The sequence below is a fragment of the Salmo trutta genome, chromosome 12 (genome assembly GCF_901001165.1).
Source record: "Salmo trutta chromosome 12, fSalTru1.1, whole genome shotgun sequence".
NCBI lineage: Eukaryota > Metazoa > Chordata > Actinopteri > Salmoniformes > Salmonidae > Salmo > Salmo trutta.
The window spans coordinates 78,150,162-78,169,143 of record NC_042968.1 but is presented as its reverse complement, the minus strand read 5'-3'; the positions used below and the strand labels follow the sequence as shown (position 1 = coordinate 78,169,143).

General features: G+C 39.5%; 1 protein-coding gene and 1 long non-coding RNA gene across 4 annotated transcripts in view; one reads left to right on the top strand and one right to left on the bottom strand.

The window, feature by feature from the left end:
- Window positions 1-12,359, bottom strand: part of LOC115204247 (transmembrane protein 164) — a 37,211-nt gene extending 24,852 nt beyond the window's left edge. The window contains exon 1 of one of the 2 annotated variants that reach the window (XM_029769659.1): window positions 11,037-12,359. In XM_029769659.1, the coding sequence (XP_029625519.1) occupies window positions 11,037-11,399 (363 nt within the window). In that variant the 5' untranslated portion in view covers window positions 11,400-12,359. The remainder of the gene's footprint in view (window positions 1-11,036) is intronic. The other variant, XM_029769658.1, reaches the window with a different exon arrangement.
- The window catches only part of LOC115204248 (uncharacterized), a 49,736-nt gene that overhangs the window by 26,743 nt on the left and 4,011 nt on the right, over window positions 1-18,982 (top strand). For both annotated transcript variants that reach the window (XR_003880336.1, XR_003880334.1), the window contains exon 2: window positions 17,703-17,806. This is a non-coding gene — a long non-coding RNA (uncharacterized LOC115204248). The remainder of the gene's footprint in view (window positions 1-17,702; window positions 17,807-18,982) is intronic.

The following is an 18,982-nucleotide window of genomic DNA, read 5'->3' as shown; positions in this document are numbered from 1 at the left end:
CAGTATTTTTGGCCAACGATTTGCCGATTTTTTTTTTTTTACACCTTTATTTAAGTAGGCAAGTCAGATTAAGAACACATTCTTATTTTTCAACTGCCTTGTTCAGGGGGGATTCGGGGATTCGTTTTTGCAACCTTCTGGTTACTAGTCCAACGCTCTAACCACCTGCCTTACATTGCACTCCACGAGGAGCCTGCATGGCAGGCTGACTACCTGTTACGCGAGGGCAGCAAGAAGCCAAAGTAAGTTGCTAGCTAGCATTAAACTTATCTTATAAAAAACTATCAATCTTAACATAATCACTAGTTAACTACACATGGTTGATGATATTACTAGTTTATCAAACGTGTCCTGCGTTGCATATAATCGATGCGGTGCCTGTTAATTTCTCATCGAATCACAGCCTACTTTGCCAAATGGGTGATGATTTAACAAGCGCATTTGCGAGAATGTTTTTTATAAATCGCTGTCGTTGCACCAATGTGTACCTAACCATAAACATCAATGCCTTTCTTTAAAATCAATACACAAGTATATATTTTTAAACCTGCATATTTAGTTAATATTGCCTGCTAATATGAAATTGTGTCACTGCTCTTGCGTTCATTGCCTGGCTCGTTGCGAACTAATTGGCCAGAATTTTACGTAATTAGGACATACCATTGAAGGTTGTGCAATGTAACAGGAATATTTAGACTTAGGGATGCCACCTGTTAGGTAAAATCCGGACCGGTTCCGTATTTCACTGAAAGAAAAAATGTTTTGTTTTCGAGATGATAGTTTCCGGATTCGACCATATTATTGACCTAAGGCTCGTATTTCTGTATGTTTATTATATTATAATTAAGTCTATGATTTGATAGAGCAGTCTGAGCGGTGGTAGGCACCAGCAGGCTCGTAAGCATTCATTCAAACAGCACTTTCGTGCGTTTTGCCAGCAGCTCTTCGCAATGCATTGCGCTGTTTATGACATTGGTGCAATGACAGTGCACCGTTCGTGGCCGGTGTGTGCTTGTTTGCAGACTTTTTGTACAACTATGACAGTGATACTGATAGTAGTGGTGGCGCTTGGCTTGCACGTGCAAATTCAGCACACACAACATTCTATAACAGAACTGTTATTTGACGTGTCAAATTAAAAGCTTATTTAGCGCTTCAAATAGTGTTATGACTCGTCAAATAGTGTTATTTAACGTGCATCTTCTTTGACACGCAGACCCAAACGGCGTTCCATGGTATGTCATGAAGCTAATAGCTATTACTGTGTAATTCTGGTAGGGCAACATGTGTACCGGTGCTCGACCAGTCAGCGAAAGCCAACATCACCCACGACAGAGAACCGTTGATTGCCAAGGTCAATGAATACCATTATCTTGGCGTGAATGGATTTTGCCTGAGTTGTCTCGCTGAAATTTTCTTACTCTTACAAATGACTGCTCGACTTGTTGACTGCTCGAACCACACAGCAGATATTGTGGGCTAGGTTAGGAATGCTGTGTTGCATGTGTAGCGCAACATTTTACGTGGCGTCATTATGTCATGTACCTACGTTATAAAAAGGTATGCACGTCAGCTTTGACATCGGTTTTGCACAGCGGTGTTAAACTAGACACCGGGCCGATACCGATGTCATTTTTAGCTATTGTCGGCCGATTCCGATATGTTCACCAATATATTGTGCATCCCTAATTCAAATATATTAAAAAACTTCAAAGAAATTGTTTCAACGGTATTGGAAAACCATTGTGGCTTTTACCAAAATACTCCGGTATACCGGCCAAGCGCAGTTGTTTCATCTATTCTACAGCAGAGATTCTCAACTGGTGGGTCTCGACCCCACAGGAGATTTTGAATGGGTCGTGGGTGTCGGAGGATTTTTTTTAAAATAATAGCGGGGAGGGGGGATACTCCTGTTTAAACTTAAACAACTAAAACCAGGAAGTGTAGAAATGATAAAGAACCTAAAAATGTTATTATTAAATCTGAACGATTTTTCTTCAATCACAGCAAAGCTTTTTTAACAGATTTGGTTGATTTTGTGATCCCAAACCAGTGAGCTTATTAACATTCTTCATCAGGAATATGGACAATATTTAATTATTGACAATGAAAAAGGTGGGAATGTTGTTCCCTTGTCAAATAATTGCTACATTTACTATCAATATAGAATTAAAAATAGTTTTCCAGATTTCATTTTGGCATAAAAATAAATCAGGATGTGAATATTTGCTCGAAACTGACAACCTGGTTAAATTTGGGTCCCAAAGCAAAACCAGTTGAGACCTACTGTTCTATAGCAAACTTCACAGCAAAAGAATCCACTGTTCCTTTGCAGGCAAAACCTCCAACTAACTCCACAATAAGTCACAGTAGCTCATCTTTGTCCACAGACAGACCACACACACACACACACACACACACACACACGCACACGCACACGCACACGCACACGCACACGCACACGCACACGAGTCATATGCTAATGAGGAGCCACAGCGCAGTCCTGTAACTCTAAACCCCCTGGTTAACATTGACCAGTATACAAAGAGTTTCCAGAATAGTAAACGGTAAGTGGAATTGGCAGTGAAAGGCATCTCCCAGTAGTCTCTAGGAGCCGGGCAGAACTATGACTACTCCTTATTTACCAGACAAATATTGGTCTAGTGCAAACAAGCCAGATAAACAGTCAAACAGCTGGCAGCCTGTGAAAAGGTGCTTCATATACAGTCATCAGAGTGACTGATTGCATAGATATACCTGTTGGTCATTGATACAAGCAGAATTGTACAAATGTAAAAGATTAGGCTGCACTCACTTTGCTTGATGTAAATGCTTATTTAAAAAAAAAGTAACACTGGAGGTACAGTGCCTTGCAAAAGTATTCACCCCATTGCCGTTTTTCCTATTTTGTTGCATTACAACCTGTAATTTAAATGGATTTTTATTTGGATTTCCAAAAGTCAAAATTGGTAAAGTGAAAAAAAATTACTCGTTTAAAAAAAATTCTCAAAAATACAAAAAAATGGAAAAGTGGTGTGTGCATATGTATTCTCCCCCTTTGCTATGAAGCCCCTAAATAAGATCTGGTGCATCCAATTACCTTCAGAAGTCACATAATTCGTTAAATAATGTCCACCTGTGTGCAATCTGAGTGTCACATGATCTCAGTATATATATATATATATATATATATATATACACATACATACACACACACATACATATATATATATATATATACACACACACACACACACACACACACATATATACATATATACACACACACACACACACCTGTTCTGAAAGGCCCCAGAGTCTGCAACACCACTAAGCAAGGGGCACCACCAAGCAAGCGGCAAGCAAGCAGCACCATGAAGACCAAGGAGCTCTCCAAACAGGTCAGGGACAAAGTTATGGAGAAGTAAAGATCAGGGTTGGGCTATAAAAAAATCTGAAACACGGAGCACCATTAAATCCATTATTAATTTTTTTTTAAAGAATATGGCACCAGAGCAAACCTGCCAAGAGAGGGCCACCCACCAAAACTCACAGACCAGCCAAGGAAGGCATCAACCAGAGAGGCAACAAAAAGACCAAAGATAACCCTGAAGGAGCTGCAAAAGTCCACAGCGAAGATTGAAGTGTCTGTCCATAGGACCATTTTACGCCATACACTCCACAGAGCTGGGCTTTACAGAAGAGTGGCCAGAAAAAAGCCATTGCTTAAAGAAAAAAAATAAGCAAACACGTTTGATGTTCGCCAAAAGGCATGTGGGAGACTCCCCATATATGGAAAAAGGTAATCTGGTCAGATGAGAGTAAAATTGAGCTTTTTGGCCATCAAGGAAAACGCTATGTCTGGCGTAAACCCAACACCTCTCATCACCCCGAGAACACCATCCCACAGTGAAGCATGGCGGTGGCAGCATCATGCTGTGGGGATGTTTTTCCATCAGCAGGGACTGGGAAACTGGTCAGAATTTAAGGAATGATGGATGGCTCTAAATACAGGGAAATTCGAGGGGAAACGATTTCAGTCTTCCAGAGATTTGAGACTGGGACGGAGGTTCACCTTCCAGCAGGACAATGACCCTAAGCATACTGCTAAAGCAACACTCAAGTGGTTTAAGGGGAAACATTTAAATCTCTTGGGATGGCCTAGTCAAAGCCCAGACCTCAATCCAATTGAAAATCTGTGGTATAACTTAAAGATTGCTGTACACCAGTGGAACCCATCCAACTTTTGACTTGGGGGGTGAATAGTTATGCATGCTCAAGTTCAGCTTGTCTTATTTCTTGTTTGTTTCTTAAAAAAAAAAAATCAATTTTAATTCCAGGTTTAAAGGCAACAAAATAGGAAAAATGTAAAGGGGGTAAATACTTTTGCAAGCCACTGTACATAGCCTGTGTGTGTGTGTATATATACATACATTATATATATAATATATATATATATATATATATATATATATATATATATATATATATATATATATATATATACACATACATACACACATACAAAGTTGAAGTCAGGCCAAATACATTTAAATTCAGTTTCACAATTCCTGACATTCAATCCTGGTAAAAAAAAATCCCTATCTTAGGTCAATTACGATCACCACTATTTTAAGAATGTGAAATGTCAGAATAATAGTAGAGAGAATTATTTATTTATTTATTTCAGCACATTCCCAGTGGGTCAGAAGTTTACATACACTCAATTAGTATTTGGTAGCATTGCCTTTAAATTGTTTAACTTGGGTCAAACGTTTCTGGTAGCCTTCCACAAGCTTCCCACAATAAGTTGGGTTAATTTTGGCCCATTCCTCCTGACAGAGCTGGTGTAACTGAGTCAGGTTTGTAGGCCTCCTTGCTCGCACGCACTTTTTAAGTTCTGCCCACACATTTTCTATAGGATTGAGGTCAGGGCTTAAGTCCTCAAGCCATTTTGCCACAACTTTGGAAGTATGCTTGGGGTTAATTGTCCATTTGGAAGACCCATTTGCAACCAAGCTTTAACTTCCTGATGTCTTGAGATATTGCTTCAATATATCCACAATTTCCCTTCCTTATGATGCCATCTATTTTGTGAAGTGCAACAGTCCCTCCTGCAGCAAGCACCCCCACAACATGATGTTGCCACCCCCGTGCTTCACGGTTGGGATGGCGTTCTTCGGCTTGCAACATCCCCCTTTTTCCTCCAAACATAACGATGGTCATTATGGCCAAACAGTTCTATTTTTGTTTCATCAGACCAGAGGACATTTCTCCAAAAAGTATGATCTTTGTCCCCATGTGCAGTTGCAAACCGCCATAAAAAACTGTATTTTTTATGGCGTTTTGGAGCAGTGGCTTCTTTCTTGCTGAGCGCCTCTCAGGTTATGTCGATATAGGACTCGTTTTACTGTGGATATAGATACTTTTGTACCTGTTTCCTCCAGCATCTTCACAAGGTCCTTTTCTGTTGTTCTGGGATTGATTTGCACTTTTCGCACCAAAGTGCGTTCATCTCTAGGAGACAGAACGCGTCTCCTTCCTGAGCGGTATGACGGCTGCGTGGTCCCATGGTGTTTATACTTGCATACTATTGTTTGTACAGATTAACGTGGTACCTTCAGGCATTTGGAAATTGCGCCCAAGGATGAACCAGACTTGTGGAGGTCTACAATTGTTTTTCTGAGGTCTTGGCTGATTTCTTTTGATTTTCCCATGATGTCAAGCAAAGAGGCACTGAGTTTGAAGGTAGGCCTTGAAATACATCCACAGGTACACCTCCAATTGACTCAAATGATGTCAATTAGCCCATCAGAAGCTTCTAAAGCCATGACATTTTCTGGAATTTTCCAAGCTGTTTAAATGCACAGTCAACTTAGTGCATGTAAACTTTTGACCCACTGGAATTGTGATAGTGAATTATAAGTGAAATGATCTGTCTGTAAACAATTGTTGGAAAAATTACTTGTGTCAAGCACAAAGTAGATGTCCTAACCGACTTGCCAAGACTATAGTTTGTTAACAAGAAATTTGTGTAGTGTTTGAAAAACGAGTTAATGACTCCAACCTAAGTGTATGTAAACTTCTGACTTCAACTGTGTGTGTGTGTGTGTGTGTGTGTGTGTCCACACACACACACACATTAGTGCAGTCGGAAAGTATTCAGACCCCTTGACTTTTTCCACATTCTGTTACGTTACAGCCTTATTCTAAAATGGATTTAATAAAAATAAAAAATAAATTCAATCTACACACAATACCCCATAATGACAAAGTGAAAACAGGTTTTTAGAAATGTTAGCAAATTCATGAAAAATGTAAATAAGGCGGAAATTGAGCTCAGGTGCATCCTATTTCCATTGATCATCCTTGAGATGTTTGTAAACTTGATTGGACATGATTTGGAAAGGCACACACCTGTCTATATAAAAGGTCCCACAGTTGACAGTTCATGTCAGAGCATAAACCAAGCCATGAGGTCGAAGGAATTGTCCGTAGAGCTCCGAGACATGATTGTGTCAAGGCACAGATCTGGGGAAGGGTACAAAAAAATTCTGCAGCATTGAAGGTCCCCAAGAACACAGTGGCCTCTAATCTTAAAATTGTACAAAACTTTGAAAGTTTCTTCAAGTGCAGACGCAAAAACCATCAAGCGATGACACATTACGGAAGAAGAAATTCCACAAATGAACTTTTAAGAAGGCACACCTGTTAATTGAAATGCATTCCAGGTGACTACCTCATGAAGCTGGTTGAGGGAATGCCAAGAGTGTGCAAAGCTGTCAAGGCAAAAGGTGGCTACTTTGAAAAATCTAAAATATATTTTAATTTGTTTAACACTTTTTTGGTTACTACATGTTGTTATTTCATACTTTCGATGTCTTCAATATTATTCTTCATTGTAGAAAATAGTAAAAATAAAGAAAAACCCTGGAATGAGTAAGTGTGTCCAAACTTGACTGGTACTGTATATGGATGATTTCTAAAGCCAGGCACATTCAAACAGTTAGGTCTGTATTCAATAGCCTAATTTAGTTGAGGTTTCCTCTCTCCTCACTTTTCTTAGACAATTAAGGCAAGGACTGTTCTCTCGTCTCCTAACTCTGCTGCTGCCCCCGCCCCATTGTTCTCAACACCAATATGCTTGTTAACTTTGCTATTATGCACATAGCAACATGGTCAAGGAAACGGCACCAATTCAACAGTGCACGTATGCGTTTCAGAACCGCGGACATCGACCACTGTCCAACGCAGGATAAAGCGCATGCTAAAAAATATAATTATAAATCATATAATAATAATAATATAAATATTATAACCATATACAATTTCAGCAGCACGTCTTAGACTGATAGACTGTGTCATCCCAACAGCCTCCACAATGGATCAGTTCACTCACAGGCACGAATCAGACAGGTGTCTTGTACACCATGATTTCTTTACATTTTTCGCTGCTGCTCGAATAAAGAAATCTTGGTCGATCAACAGCTTATCGACCAAACAAATCAACCAGTCGACTAAATGGGGTCAGCCCAAGCAACAAGTTCTAACCACTCTTTCCGTTTACACGTTGGATAGCCTTGGGCTTCAGAGCCCAATAAAACAGACTTTCTTGATGACTGCAGTATTGTAATCATAACATGCCCTTTTTCTGATCAATGATCTGAAACTGATGACATTGCCCTTTACATGATTCAACATGATCCTCTCACAGTTAATTTGAGTGGGATAAGATCAGACAACTATAGTGCACCGCAGCACACCACTTTGGGAAGAGGGGGATACTCATGCACAACATTACAACAGATGAGCCCCCACCTCCTCAACACCCTCTGTGTTGAGTGCTCTCCAAATGTTGGCTCAGCAGACACGCTCACTGCCCACACCTCATGTTCAGACTGAGGCTGACTGAACAACAAACCCGTCATTGTGTACTAGGTGGGCAGCTAGTCAAGATACATTCCCCCTACCTGCCAGCGTTTCTCTCTATTCTATTCCTTCACCATGTGTTTCTCTCTAGTCCCCTCCTCGCCATCAGGACTCCCTTAGTTGAAGCTACAACATGATAACTCAAGGAACAGGGAGAGGCTAGTGAATTGGTTTCCCATGTCAGATTGTGCATGCAGCTTTCACTGGTTAAGGAATGTTTCATCCTAATAAAATACATTACTTTGACTTCAATTTCCCCCATCACTAATGCTTTCATAAGTGATATGATCTTTCTGGATGCCACTGCAAGTAAAGGCGGGTTCCGTAGCCACATGAAAGATGTTCCTGAAATCAGTACACAATAAGATGTAGAGTAAAAACACAAGGTAGAAAGTGAACCTATTGGACACGATGGTAAACCTACACAGAACGGTTTTACAGAGGCAGATACCATACTTAAGTGATAATGCCCGAGAAGCCGGTGTTTGGAGGATATATTGGCACAGGCCGGCTTCTGGGGCGTTATCACTTGTATACAACAGGTTCCTAACATATTAAAATAATGTTTGACATATTTTCATTAAAAACGTTATTTAAATTTATTCATACCATTTCATCCTTCCACAAGATATAGTCCCGACACAAATCTAGGGTTTCTACCCAAGCCGGCTGGCCGTTCATTCTATTGGTTCGGTTGCCAGAGAAGCGACCCAGTCGTTCAGTCTTTTTGTTCTGTATCTATGGACGCGAAGTAGCTTCATTTGCAAAAGCTGTTTTCTAGTGACATTTATTTGGATACAACCATAACAATGAGCTAATGAGGCGCAATTTTGCCTGGCATAGAAAATTGGCTCATTCGTCAGGACACTTGTTCAGAGGAGCTAGCCAACAACACAGCTAAGACAATCACTTCAAACTGAAGCTGGAAAGACTAAACTACAGTAGCTGCACTTCATTTCGTTTGGCCTTTTTTTAAATGGCATTTCATTCTATATATCCATAAAATGATGCCAGCTGATTCATTCATGATTTCGACTCTGAGAAACACTGCCTGCCTGTCTGTCTCGTCCCGACTCATTCATTACTATGGGACAGCTGGAGATCGAATTTGAATATTGAATCAATGTTCCAAATGTCAGAGACAGACTACGGCTTACACAAATCTTCGCTGTTGAAAACGAAATGTTAGTCTAAAAGAAATATGAGATGATCTCTACTATAAAAAGCATCTAGACATTAAGTTTATAAATTGCCTGGCTGGGCTGATGAGACAGTGGATTGCTCAGTCAGAACAGAGTAAATAGGCATTTTAACATCATAGATTTAGCCAGTGGTAATTTGTGGATTAGACAAGGCTGGAATACGGTATTAACCAATCAGCATTCAGGATTAAAACCACCCGTTGTGTAAATAGTGCATAATGTGCTGGAACAGGGAGAGACAATCTTTGTATACTGAACAAAAACAAAATGTGCAACAATTTAAAAGATTTTACTGAGTTACAGTTCATATAAGGAAATCAGTCAATTTAAATAAATTCATTAGGCCCTAGTCTGTGGATTTCACATGACTAGGAATACAGATATGCATCTGTTGGTCACAGATACCTTTCAAGGTAGGGGTGTGGATCAGAAAACCAGTCAGTATCTGGTGTGACCATCATTTTCCTGACGCAGCTCGACACATATCCTTTGCATAGAGTTGATCAGGCTGTTGATTGTGGCCGGTGGATCGTTGTCCCACTCCTCTTCATTGGCTGTGCAAAGTTGCTAGATATTGGCGGGAACTGGAACATGCTTTCGTACGCGTCTAGGACATTTTCAGTTTCTAGGAAGTGTTTACAGATCCTTGAGACATGGCGCCGTGCATCATCATGCTGAAACATGAGGTGATTGCAGCAGATGAATGGCACAACAATGGGCCTCAGGATCTCGTCACAGTATCTCTCCGCATTCAAATTGCCATCGATAAAATGTAATTGTGTTCGTTGTCTGTAGCCCCTACCATAACCCCAACATGAGGCACTCCATTCACATCAGCAAGCCGGTCGCCCACACAATGCCATACATGTGGTCTGTGGTTGTGAGGCCAGTTGGACATACTGCCAAATTCTCTAAACGACGTTGGAGGTGGCTTATGGTAGAGCAATGAACATTCAATTATCTGGCAACAGCTCTGGTGGAAATTACTGCAGTCAGCATGTAAATTGCATGCACCCTCAAAACTTGAGACATCTGTGGCATTGTCTTGTGTGACAATATTGCACATTTTAGAGTTGCCTGTTATTTCCCCAGCACAAGATGCACCTGTGTAATGATCATGCTGTTTAATCAGCTTCTTGATATTCCACACCTCTCAGGTGGATGGATTATCTTGGTAACGAAGAAATGCTCACTAACAGGGATGTAAACAAATTTGTGCACAAAATTTGACCGAAATAAGCTTGTTGTGTATGTATCTAAAATGTCTAGGATCTTTAACTTCAGCTCATAAAACATGCGACCAACACTTTACATGTTGTGCTTATATTTTTGTTCAGTGTACATTGGGTAGGTCTACTCTACACTGAAATGCTCAATGCACATTCAACACTAAAACAATTAGTAGGCCCATCTCAAGTTCACACTTAAAATTTGAGATATGAGTTCCCAAAAGACAAAAGTCACTTTAACGGGCAATCAGCAGTTGAAACAATAGCAAAGCCCCCGTTTCGGTAAACAGCTGAGGGATGGGGCTGGAGAAATGTAACCACTCAAATTTAAAGACAGCGCTATGGATGAATAAGGACTGACCATCCATGATATCAAAACTATAGTTTTAACCATGTTTGGAGGCGATAGTGTTTGTTTACAAACAATGGAGAAAAACAAGGGTATAGTTTTGGTTCTGATGGGTTACAACAGTTATACTTAGCTCATGAGTCATTTAGAAGTTACATTCTTCACGAATCAAATGGGTACATATCATTAATGTATAAATGCAAAAATGTATGCATGCAACAGCAGATTGCCCCTTTAAAAATACGTTTAAACCCTGTGTGAATAACACCATGCATGTTTGCAAAAAGTGGTTGTTGCTAGTATTCCCATTCTTTGTTGTAATCTTACCTGCAGCAAGGTCACAACATGACAAGGATTCAGTAGGTATATCACTGTCTTTTTGGCGAATTTGAATCCAACCTCTACTCCGAACGTCATACACAAAGCAACCAGCAACAGGTTCTTGCCCAAACTGTCCTCTTTTATCCTTGGACCATCTTTCGCGATCTCTTTGAGTTCTTTAGAAATGTTGATTTTTCTCAGTGCGACGACAACTTCCACGATGGAAATCAGAACCATGACAAAACTCTCGCCGATACGTTGTTGGGGTGCAAGAAAGGCGGCACATTCTGGGCCCCCGTTGCCTTCAAACTTTGGGTCCACGCCTCCATACAACCAGTCTAAAAGACTGTAAATGTTATATCTAGACATATTCCTCTTCTCGTTTTGGAAAAGGTAAGAACAAGACGGAAATAAAAGATAGTACACTGACTTCTTGTCGAAACATGAACTGCAGTGATCTTTATAAAGAACGCAGAAATGTACACCACAGCTGCCACCGCCTCCTTTCCTTGACAGGTAGACGTAGTACTAGTAGAAATGCAGCTAGCTAGCCTGCGTGGACTGTAAACTCGGCGGCCGACAGTGCGAGACCAAATTGCAGTGTGTGAGTAGCTAGTTAACTATAGCTGCTTCTCAATAATATGGAAACCAGGTCATTCAGATAAGAAAATAATCATAGCTGGCTAGCTATAACATTAACTATAAATACGGAGCAACATTAAAGCTATGGTTGTACCCCCGTGTGCATACAAGTAACACCCATAACAACCACGTGATTAGCTACCGGCATGTCGACCAAGTCACCTAATTGCAGTGGCATTTTAGGCGTTTAGCTATTATTTAGTTGCAAGAAATTAAGTTAGCTAGCTGGCAGCAGCATCCAAAGATATGGCTACGAGTAGGATAAATAGTAGCAAATTCTCAACAGTCCAGTTGTAGTTCTTATGTTGCTATATCTCATCAAGAGAGGCCATCGTTGGTCTCCAGTTGCACTATTTAATCCAACCATTTATCACAAACCAGCAGAATCGCGAAGATTTAACATCATTCGATCAAGCACGAGACTGTGAAGGTAGCTGACTAACTGGTTACATTACAACTGATATGCGAGTCCACGTGCGTTGTAACACACGGTTCTTGCTGCCTACAACGCCTTTTTCTTTCAGCTTTTTGTATTCAAGAATATAGCATCGCTTTGTTCACCAAACCAGTTTAGCTCTATCCATCAAGTTCCTTGTAACCCATTTAAATGTTCGTCTCTACACACTAGGAACATTAATTCCAAGGGGATAGTTGCGTTTAAACCCCGCCTCTTTCAGTTAACCCCTGACTACTAGACCCACTTTGTATACAGATCTCTATAAATGTACAATCTGCTGTATCTGATAGGTGTAAAAAAATTAAATAACATTACATTCTATAACAATAACAAGTGTTCTATATTTATGGAACAGCTTTCCCTGTCACGTAAGAGCGGTAAACACCATTGAGGTTTTAAAATGTAGTTTGAGATGGAAACCAATCTATTAAGCTGTGCAAATAAAATGTATCATTGTTATTTCAATCAACAATAAGTGACACTTTAATGGACCTATGCTGGGTGTATCCATAGGGTGTAGGCTCTCGCAGTATCTCAGTAATATAAGTGCAGGCTCGCCCTCTAGTGGTTTTTCATCACAGCTGAAGAAGTGACCCCAGGAAATTTGATAGGGGTACATATCAGCACATACAGAACAATGAGCCAGATATTTTACTGAATGTATACATGTGAATCATCCGGTTGGCGTTTCCACTCACTACCAAAATCGTGATGAGAGGAAACCTAGTGACTGGCAGTGGAGAAGATGGAGCGATATGGATTTTGGTCTACATTCTGCAAATTGTATCACTGATCTCCATATAATTTTCTGTTTTCAAAACTAGAATCTAAAACAAACAGAGTGGACTGCGTTGTGTAGACGTTACCCTTTGCCAACGTAACAAAATAATGTTTTTGGACGAATTGTCCAAGGGCGAATTGATGCACGCGCATTTAACAGAGTAGCGTTCCAAAACGGAAATATGCAAATAAAGGCTAGAACGCGCTAATATGGTCTCACTAGCTCGGGCTTGGCTCTGGCCGCTATGATTTATTTGCTCCCATCGGAAACGATAGACTCTGGTCTGTCTTGGGTTAGTTATACAAATATTTGACATCAGTCTATGTTACATATTGAGCTCGCCAGCTCGCCAGTCCTAAAACCCGGAAATGAGTAACCTCTAGTTCGTTCACCCATCCCTATGGGAAAATAATAATAAAATAAGGTCTGAGGTTAACACAGGCTTAGGAGATCTTATACGTTTTGTTCTATGGTATAATAGCAGTCGGTTAACATTACCTTTATGAATTATGAAGCCTTTATGTGCTTTTTAAAATAAAAGTAATACAACAAAAAAAAATCACAAAAGATATGTTAGCTGATGAAGAGTATCTCATTGAACAAAACATACGGTCTCGTAAGCCTGTGTTTACGACAGACTTTCCTTTGGACGTTTATCGAAAAACCCTACAAAAACGCCATTCATTTCTTCCATAGGCTTTGTCCAACGAACCGAGGCGGAGTTAGTTCCTACAAAAAGATAACATTACTATTTCTCTCTATACCCCATGTCTGCACTCCCCACCCAGAAGCTATGTGCTTTCCCAACTGCCCGTATAGAGAACCTACAGGAGATGGTTAATTCATACAATTGATTTGTCGGGTTCATGCAGCAATGGCAGCGTATTTTGAGGAGAACCTGTATAATATGTGCTGACTAACAGTGGAGGCTCCTCAGAGGAGGAAGGGGATGACCATCCTCCTCATTCAATTTCATTACAAAAAAAGTTAAGACATTAAACAAGTTATCATTTTTAGATACAACTATACTAAATGTGACCAAACAATTGACTATTAATAAATAAATAACACCATTTTGCAATGAAGGTCTACAGTAGTCTCAACAGCACTCTGTAGGGTAGCACCATGGTGTAGCCGGAGAACAGCTAGCTTCTGTCCTCCTCTGGGTACATTGACTTCAGATGCGAGAAGGAATAGATGCGAGAAGGAATACAAAGTGGCTGCTATGAAAGTGAACTGTGTTTACAGTGATCAGGGATGTATTCAATCCACCGATTCTGTTGAAAAACTTTTTTTAAACATAAGCAAACGGAACAAAATGGGGATAAACATACCTGAATTTGTCCAATAAAAACTCTTGTTTGAAACTGTTGGACTAATGATTACACCCTATATAAGCTAGATGCAGGCAGAGTGTGCAAGGCAGTATTGAATGTGTCACTGTCTGTCACCTCAACATTTTCTCTCGACCTGTGTGCACCTACGTTGTAAACTTTCATTCATAGGCTAGGTTGTAGCAACCTCATGATGGGTATAGGGAAAATTTGAGTATCATGTAGTAGCCTAAACCTATCGCTGTTACACTGAACTGGGTGAATGGAATAGGAATGACAGTTATCCAATATGCTGTAATAGACATAAGGCCATGCCCATTAACAAAAAAAAATCGTCCTCCCTCATCCTAAACGACACTGACTGCTACTGGACTGTAAATTGCTAGGATTAGAGATTGCAATAAAGACGTAAAGGTAAATGTGCAACCCTGTCTTGACTTAAACTGCCAGAAGAACCACTATGGTTGGGATTTTTTGGTCTGATCTAATACTGTCTCCGTAAACATCAAAGACAATGTACATGCAGACAGAAAAAAGCCCCACCCACCCTCTGGGGGTGGGCGGTAGTGATGAGCAGTTACTTCCTGTACTTTGGGCTTCAAAACACTAAAACGTTTCCCCTCTATGGATGTTGGTGTCAGTATGATTCACCAAAATGTTTATGCAAATAAAAAACTTCTAATGGAGTGCACAGCGATAATATTGACATTCAGATTTCCTGAAAATTATTATGAGATCACTCCAGCACTAAGAGGTGAACTGCGCCCACACCAACCACACTCTGTTTTAATAGTTTTTATGTCAACTAATACGTTTTTTTTATGGAGATAATCCATACTTGGGAATATCAAGCCATATCAAAGGCATAAACGTTGGTAATAAGTTAATGTTAAGATATCCTTTCCATCAATACTGTCTCTACATCAACCGTCAGGGTCAGTTCTATGGCTCTCTGGCAAATGTGTTATGAGCCTGTCATCATGTGGTCATGTTTCCATGTCTATATAAATGACATGGATTCTGCCTGTTCATGCCCTCTGTTCCTGTATGTGGACGATTCTGCCCTCTTGGTTTCACATAAGAATAAGGAGACAGTTGAAAAGACCCTAAGCAGCAAACTGATTAAAGTCAGTAAGTGGTTATCCGACAACAAACTGTCTCTGCATTTAGGCAAGACAGAATGTATCCTGTTTAGTTCCAAATACAAAGTAAGAAACATTTCCAACTTCTAGGTCAAGTGTAATGGTGTAGTGGTGAACGAAAAATGCTCTGTTACATACTTGGGTGTGAACTGGACCAACACGACAGGTGAACTCATGGCTCTGAAGGACATTGGGAAGGTTAACTCCAGGACAAAGTTCCTGGCAAGGGTTGCCAAGTTCCTGGATACAGAGACTATGAGGACCCTGGCAACATCTGATACAGTGCCACTATAAATATGCTTGTACCTCATGGTTCAGTGGTATAACAAAAAAATATGAAGTACAAACTTCAAACGTCCCAAATCAAACTAATGAGAATTATACTCAAGCTCTTCCCTAGGACGCACATTGGTCCTAACCATTTCAGGGAACTAAACTGGCTTCCAGTTGATCTCCGGGTGGTGCAAATCAAACTGTTGGTGGTTTTTAAAGTTCTACATGACCTTGCCCCCAGTTACCCGTCTGGTTATCTTTATTTCATGAGAGACTCATAGCCATCACACCAGAGACAGTGTTGCCAATATCAGACCGCTGTGCTATAGGAGCATGGCTGGAAAAAGCTCTTTCCTTAACACTGGTGTAGTGGAATGCAATGGTGTACCAAACCATATAAAATCCATTCCTATGCTAGAGAGTTTTAAGATAAACCTTAAGAAATGGTTTATGGGCAAAATGCTATACAACTGCACAGGCTTAAATGAAAGTATAATTGTTTTCAATGAACATTACATGGTAATCTATTTTATTCCTTTTACGGTTTCCTCCCTATTGATGAGATATACTTGGTTTTCATGTTATAATCTTGTGTATATTTTGTTTTCATGTATTTTCACAAGGACCACAATGGAAATACATTTTTAAACTTTTTTGTGTCATCCTCAATGATTTTAATGGCATTGTACTGTATCCACGTGTGGTTGTTTTTGTGTTTTAAAATGGTCAAATAAATCACACAAAAAAATGGAATCACAGAACACAACACCTGTACAGTACTTAGTTTCAAGAATAAGTCATAACAAAGTTAATAATTCTCTGAAACTGAGAAATAATGTAACAGCCGTTGCAGGGAGTAGACCAAGGCGCAGCGTGTTGAGTGCTCATCATGTATTTATTTTACTGAGAACACAATAAACAAAGAAACAAAACCCGACAGCCAAACAGTTCTGTCAGGTTAGCAACACTAAACAGAAATTAACCACCCACAAACCCAAAGGAAAACAGCGCCTAAGTATGGCTCCCAATCAGAGACAACAATATACAGCTGTCCCTGATTGAGAACCATACCCGGCCAAAACAAAGAAATACGAAACATAGAAAAAAGGACATAGAATGCCCACCCTAGTCACACCCTGGCCTAACCAAAATAGAGAACAGAAACCTCTCTATGGCCAGGGCGTGACAAATAAGTTTAAATGACAATAACCTTTTTTGTTTTGTGATATTTCTGAAAGTCAAATTTTATTGACATTTTAATATGAAATTAATTCATGAAATAAAGTGGTCCTTTCTTTTTTCCCTAAGATCTTTTGCAAAGAAATGTGAGGTGACTAGGTGAAAAATCTGTTGATGTGCCCTTGAGCAAGGCATTTAACCCTAATTGCTCCTGTAAGTCGCTCTGAATAAAAGCGTCTGCTAAATGACTAAAATGTACATGTCAAAATGTAATAGAGAAATTCACATAGCCTTCATCATATGACCAAATCCTCTTTTTATTTTTAACATGGCTCTGATACCGTAGTTGCAAGAGAGGTCAGAAAACAAAAGGAAAACTTTCGCTAGCATGATCCATTTTCTGTTGTATGCTGTTCATATGGAATAAAAAGACACAAGATCATTTTGAAAAAGCACTAAAATCAGAAGTCATACACAATCCGTAGATGTCAAATTAAATACTGTTCTCTTATCTTGACAGAAATATTAATCCTGCTAATGTTTGAAAGAAAATGTTGTTATTATACTGATAACGACACACAAGTTATGTAAATATTGAGCGTAAGAGTGCGTCAAAGAGCTGTAAGAATTGGCTGTAGGGACAGTACCTAAAAAGTGACTAATTCATGATTCCCATCCAGGTGCCGGGAGAGACCCAGGGGAAATTTGATCGAATGTGACAGCTGTCCCCTCCTCTGTCACACACACTTTTTAAGGCGACCCAAAGGAACCTGTCCTCCCTGACATCATAAACATAAGGCAACTCAATGTTTAAACTACTCTCTTCTGCAACCAAGGAAGTAACCTTTTTCATCTGATTCTTAGAATTCAGGGTCTAGTGAAGCAGGAAGGATGTGGAGCGATAGGCAGTGCTGCTGAGAGGCACCAAACGAGGGGTTCAGTGGAGACAGGTCCACACAAACCAGCAGGTAGGTCAATGAAAAAAAAAGTTTAATTTTGAATGTTTTAATGGTGTGAGAATATTTATAATGTGATCCATTGACTTGTGACAAACTTTAGAATTAATTCAAGGCAGAGGTATATATTCAGCTTCTTCTACAGCCCAACAGACTATCACACTTTACAACAAAACCTTGAAAACAAACAATGAGCTATGGGTTATTCTCTTTGGATCTTTTGTTTATGGGTATTGGCCATGATATTGGTATGGTACTGTTGGATGAAACTATATGGAGAGTAACTTTTTGATTCCATATAGTTAGAATGAAATGTAGATTCTTTTTAGAAAGGTGAAAAGATAAGATTGTGACAACCTACATTCATTATGGAAATAGTGGTTGTGCTGTCAACTGTCAAATTTGGTCAATATAATGTTTACATTAACCAGCCAATAAACATAAACATCACTCATGAATGCTTATAACTATTGGACATTTCCCTCTTTGTCATACAAACACAGAGATATAGACAATTTCACTTTCACAGTTATAGACACTTTCACTTTTACAGAGTGTTTTTTAAAAACAGTATGTAAACACAACATGTGTCATGGAGCTTAAGACCAACCCTGCTGAGTTGACTGAAATGCAGTTTTAATAAATACTCTATTCTAGTGTCTTTATGGGTGTCAAGCAGTGGTTGTTTGTAATCAATAAGGCAAACACTTGCATTTAAATTGGCAGGTCAACATGGGTGAAATATGTATATTGCTATCTATTTTTATTCAAGGGAATGGTTTGATTTTCACAGTCCAAAGATATTTAAAACACATACAAATGTTACAGCAGGCAACAGATATATAAATATAGCAAAGGATAATATACACAAAAAAGTCTAAATACTTGTTTCCATTGTGGTCATCATCAAGATGGATCTGGACTCAACATGGGTCACTCACACCAAGATGTCCACTGCTCACCCAGTTCTCAGTGTAAGGTCTGTGTGATCAAAGTAGAGCTACATCTGATTACTGGGTCAGTAATGACGTTATAAGCTGCATGTGCCCAAACAACATTTCAATAGGTATGTAGACCGTTATACCAACTGTATTCTTCTTTAATAAAATACACATTTAGCGTTGGTTCATTATTTATTGGAATATAAAATGTGACTTTTGTTCTACTTAGTCATCATCATGCCATACA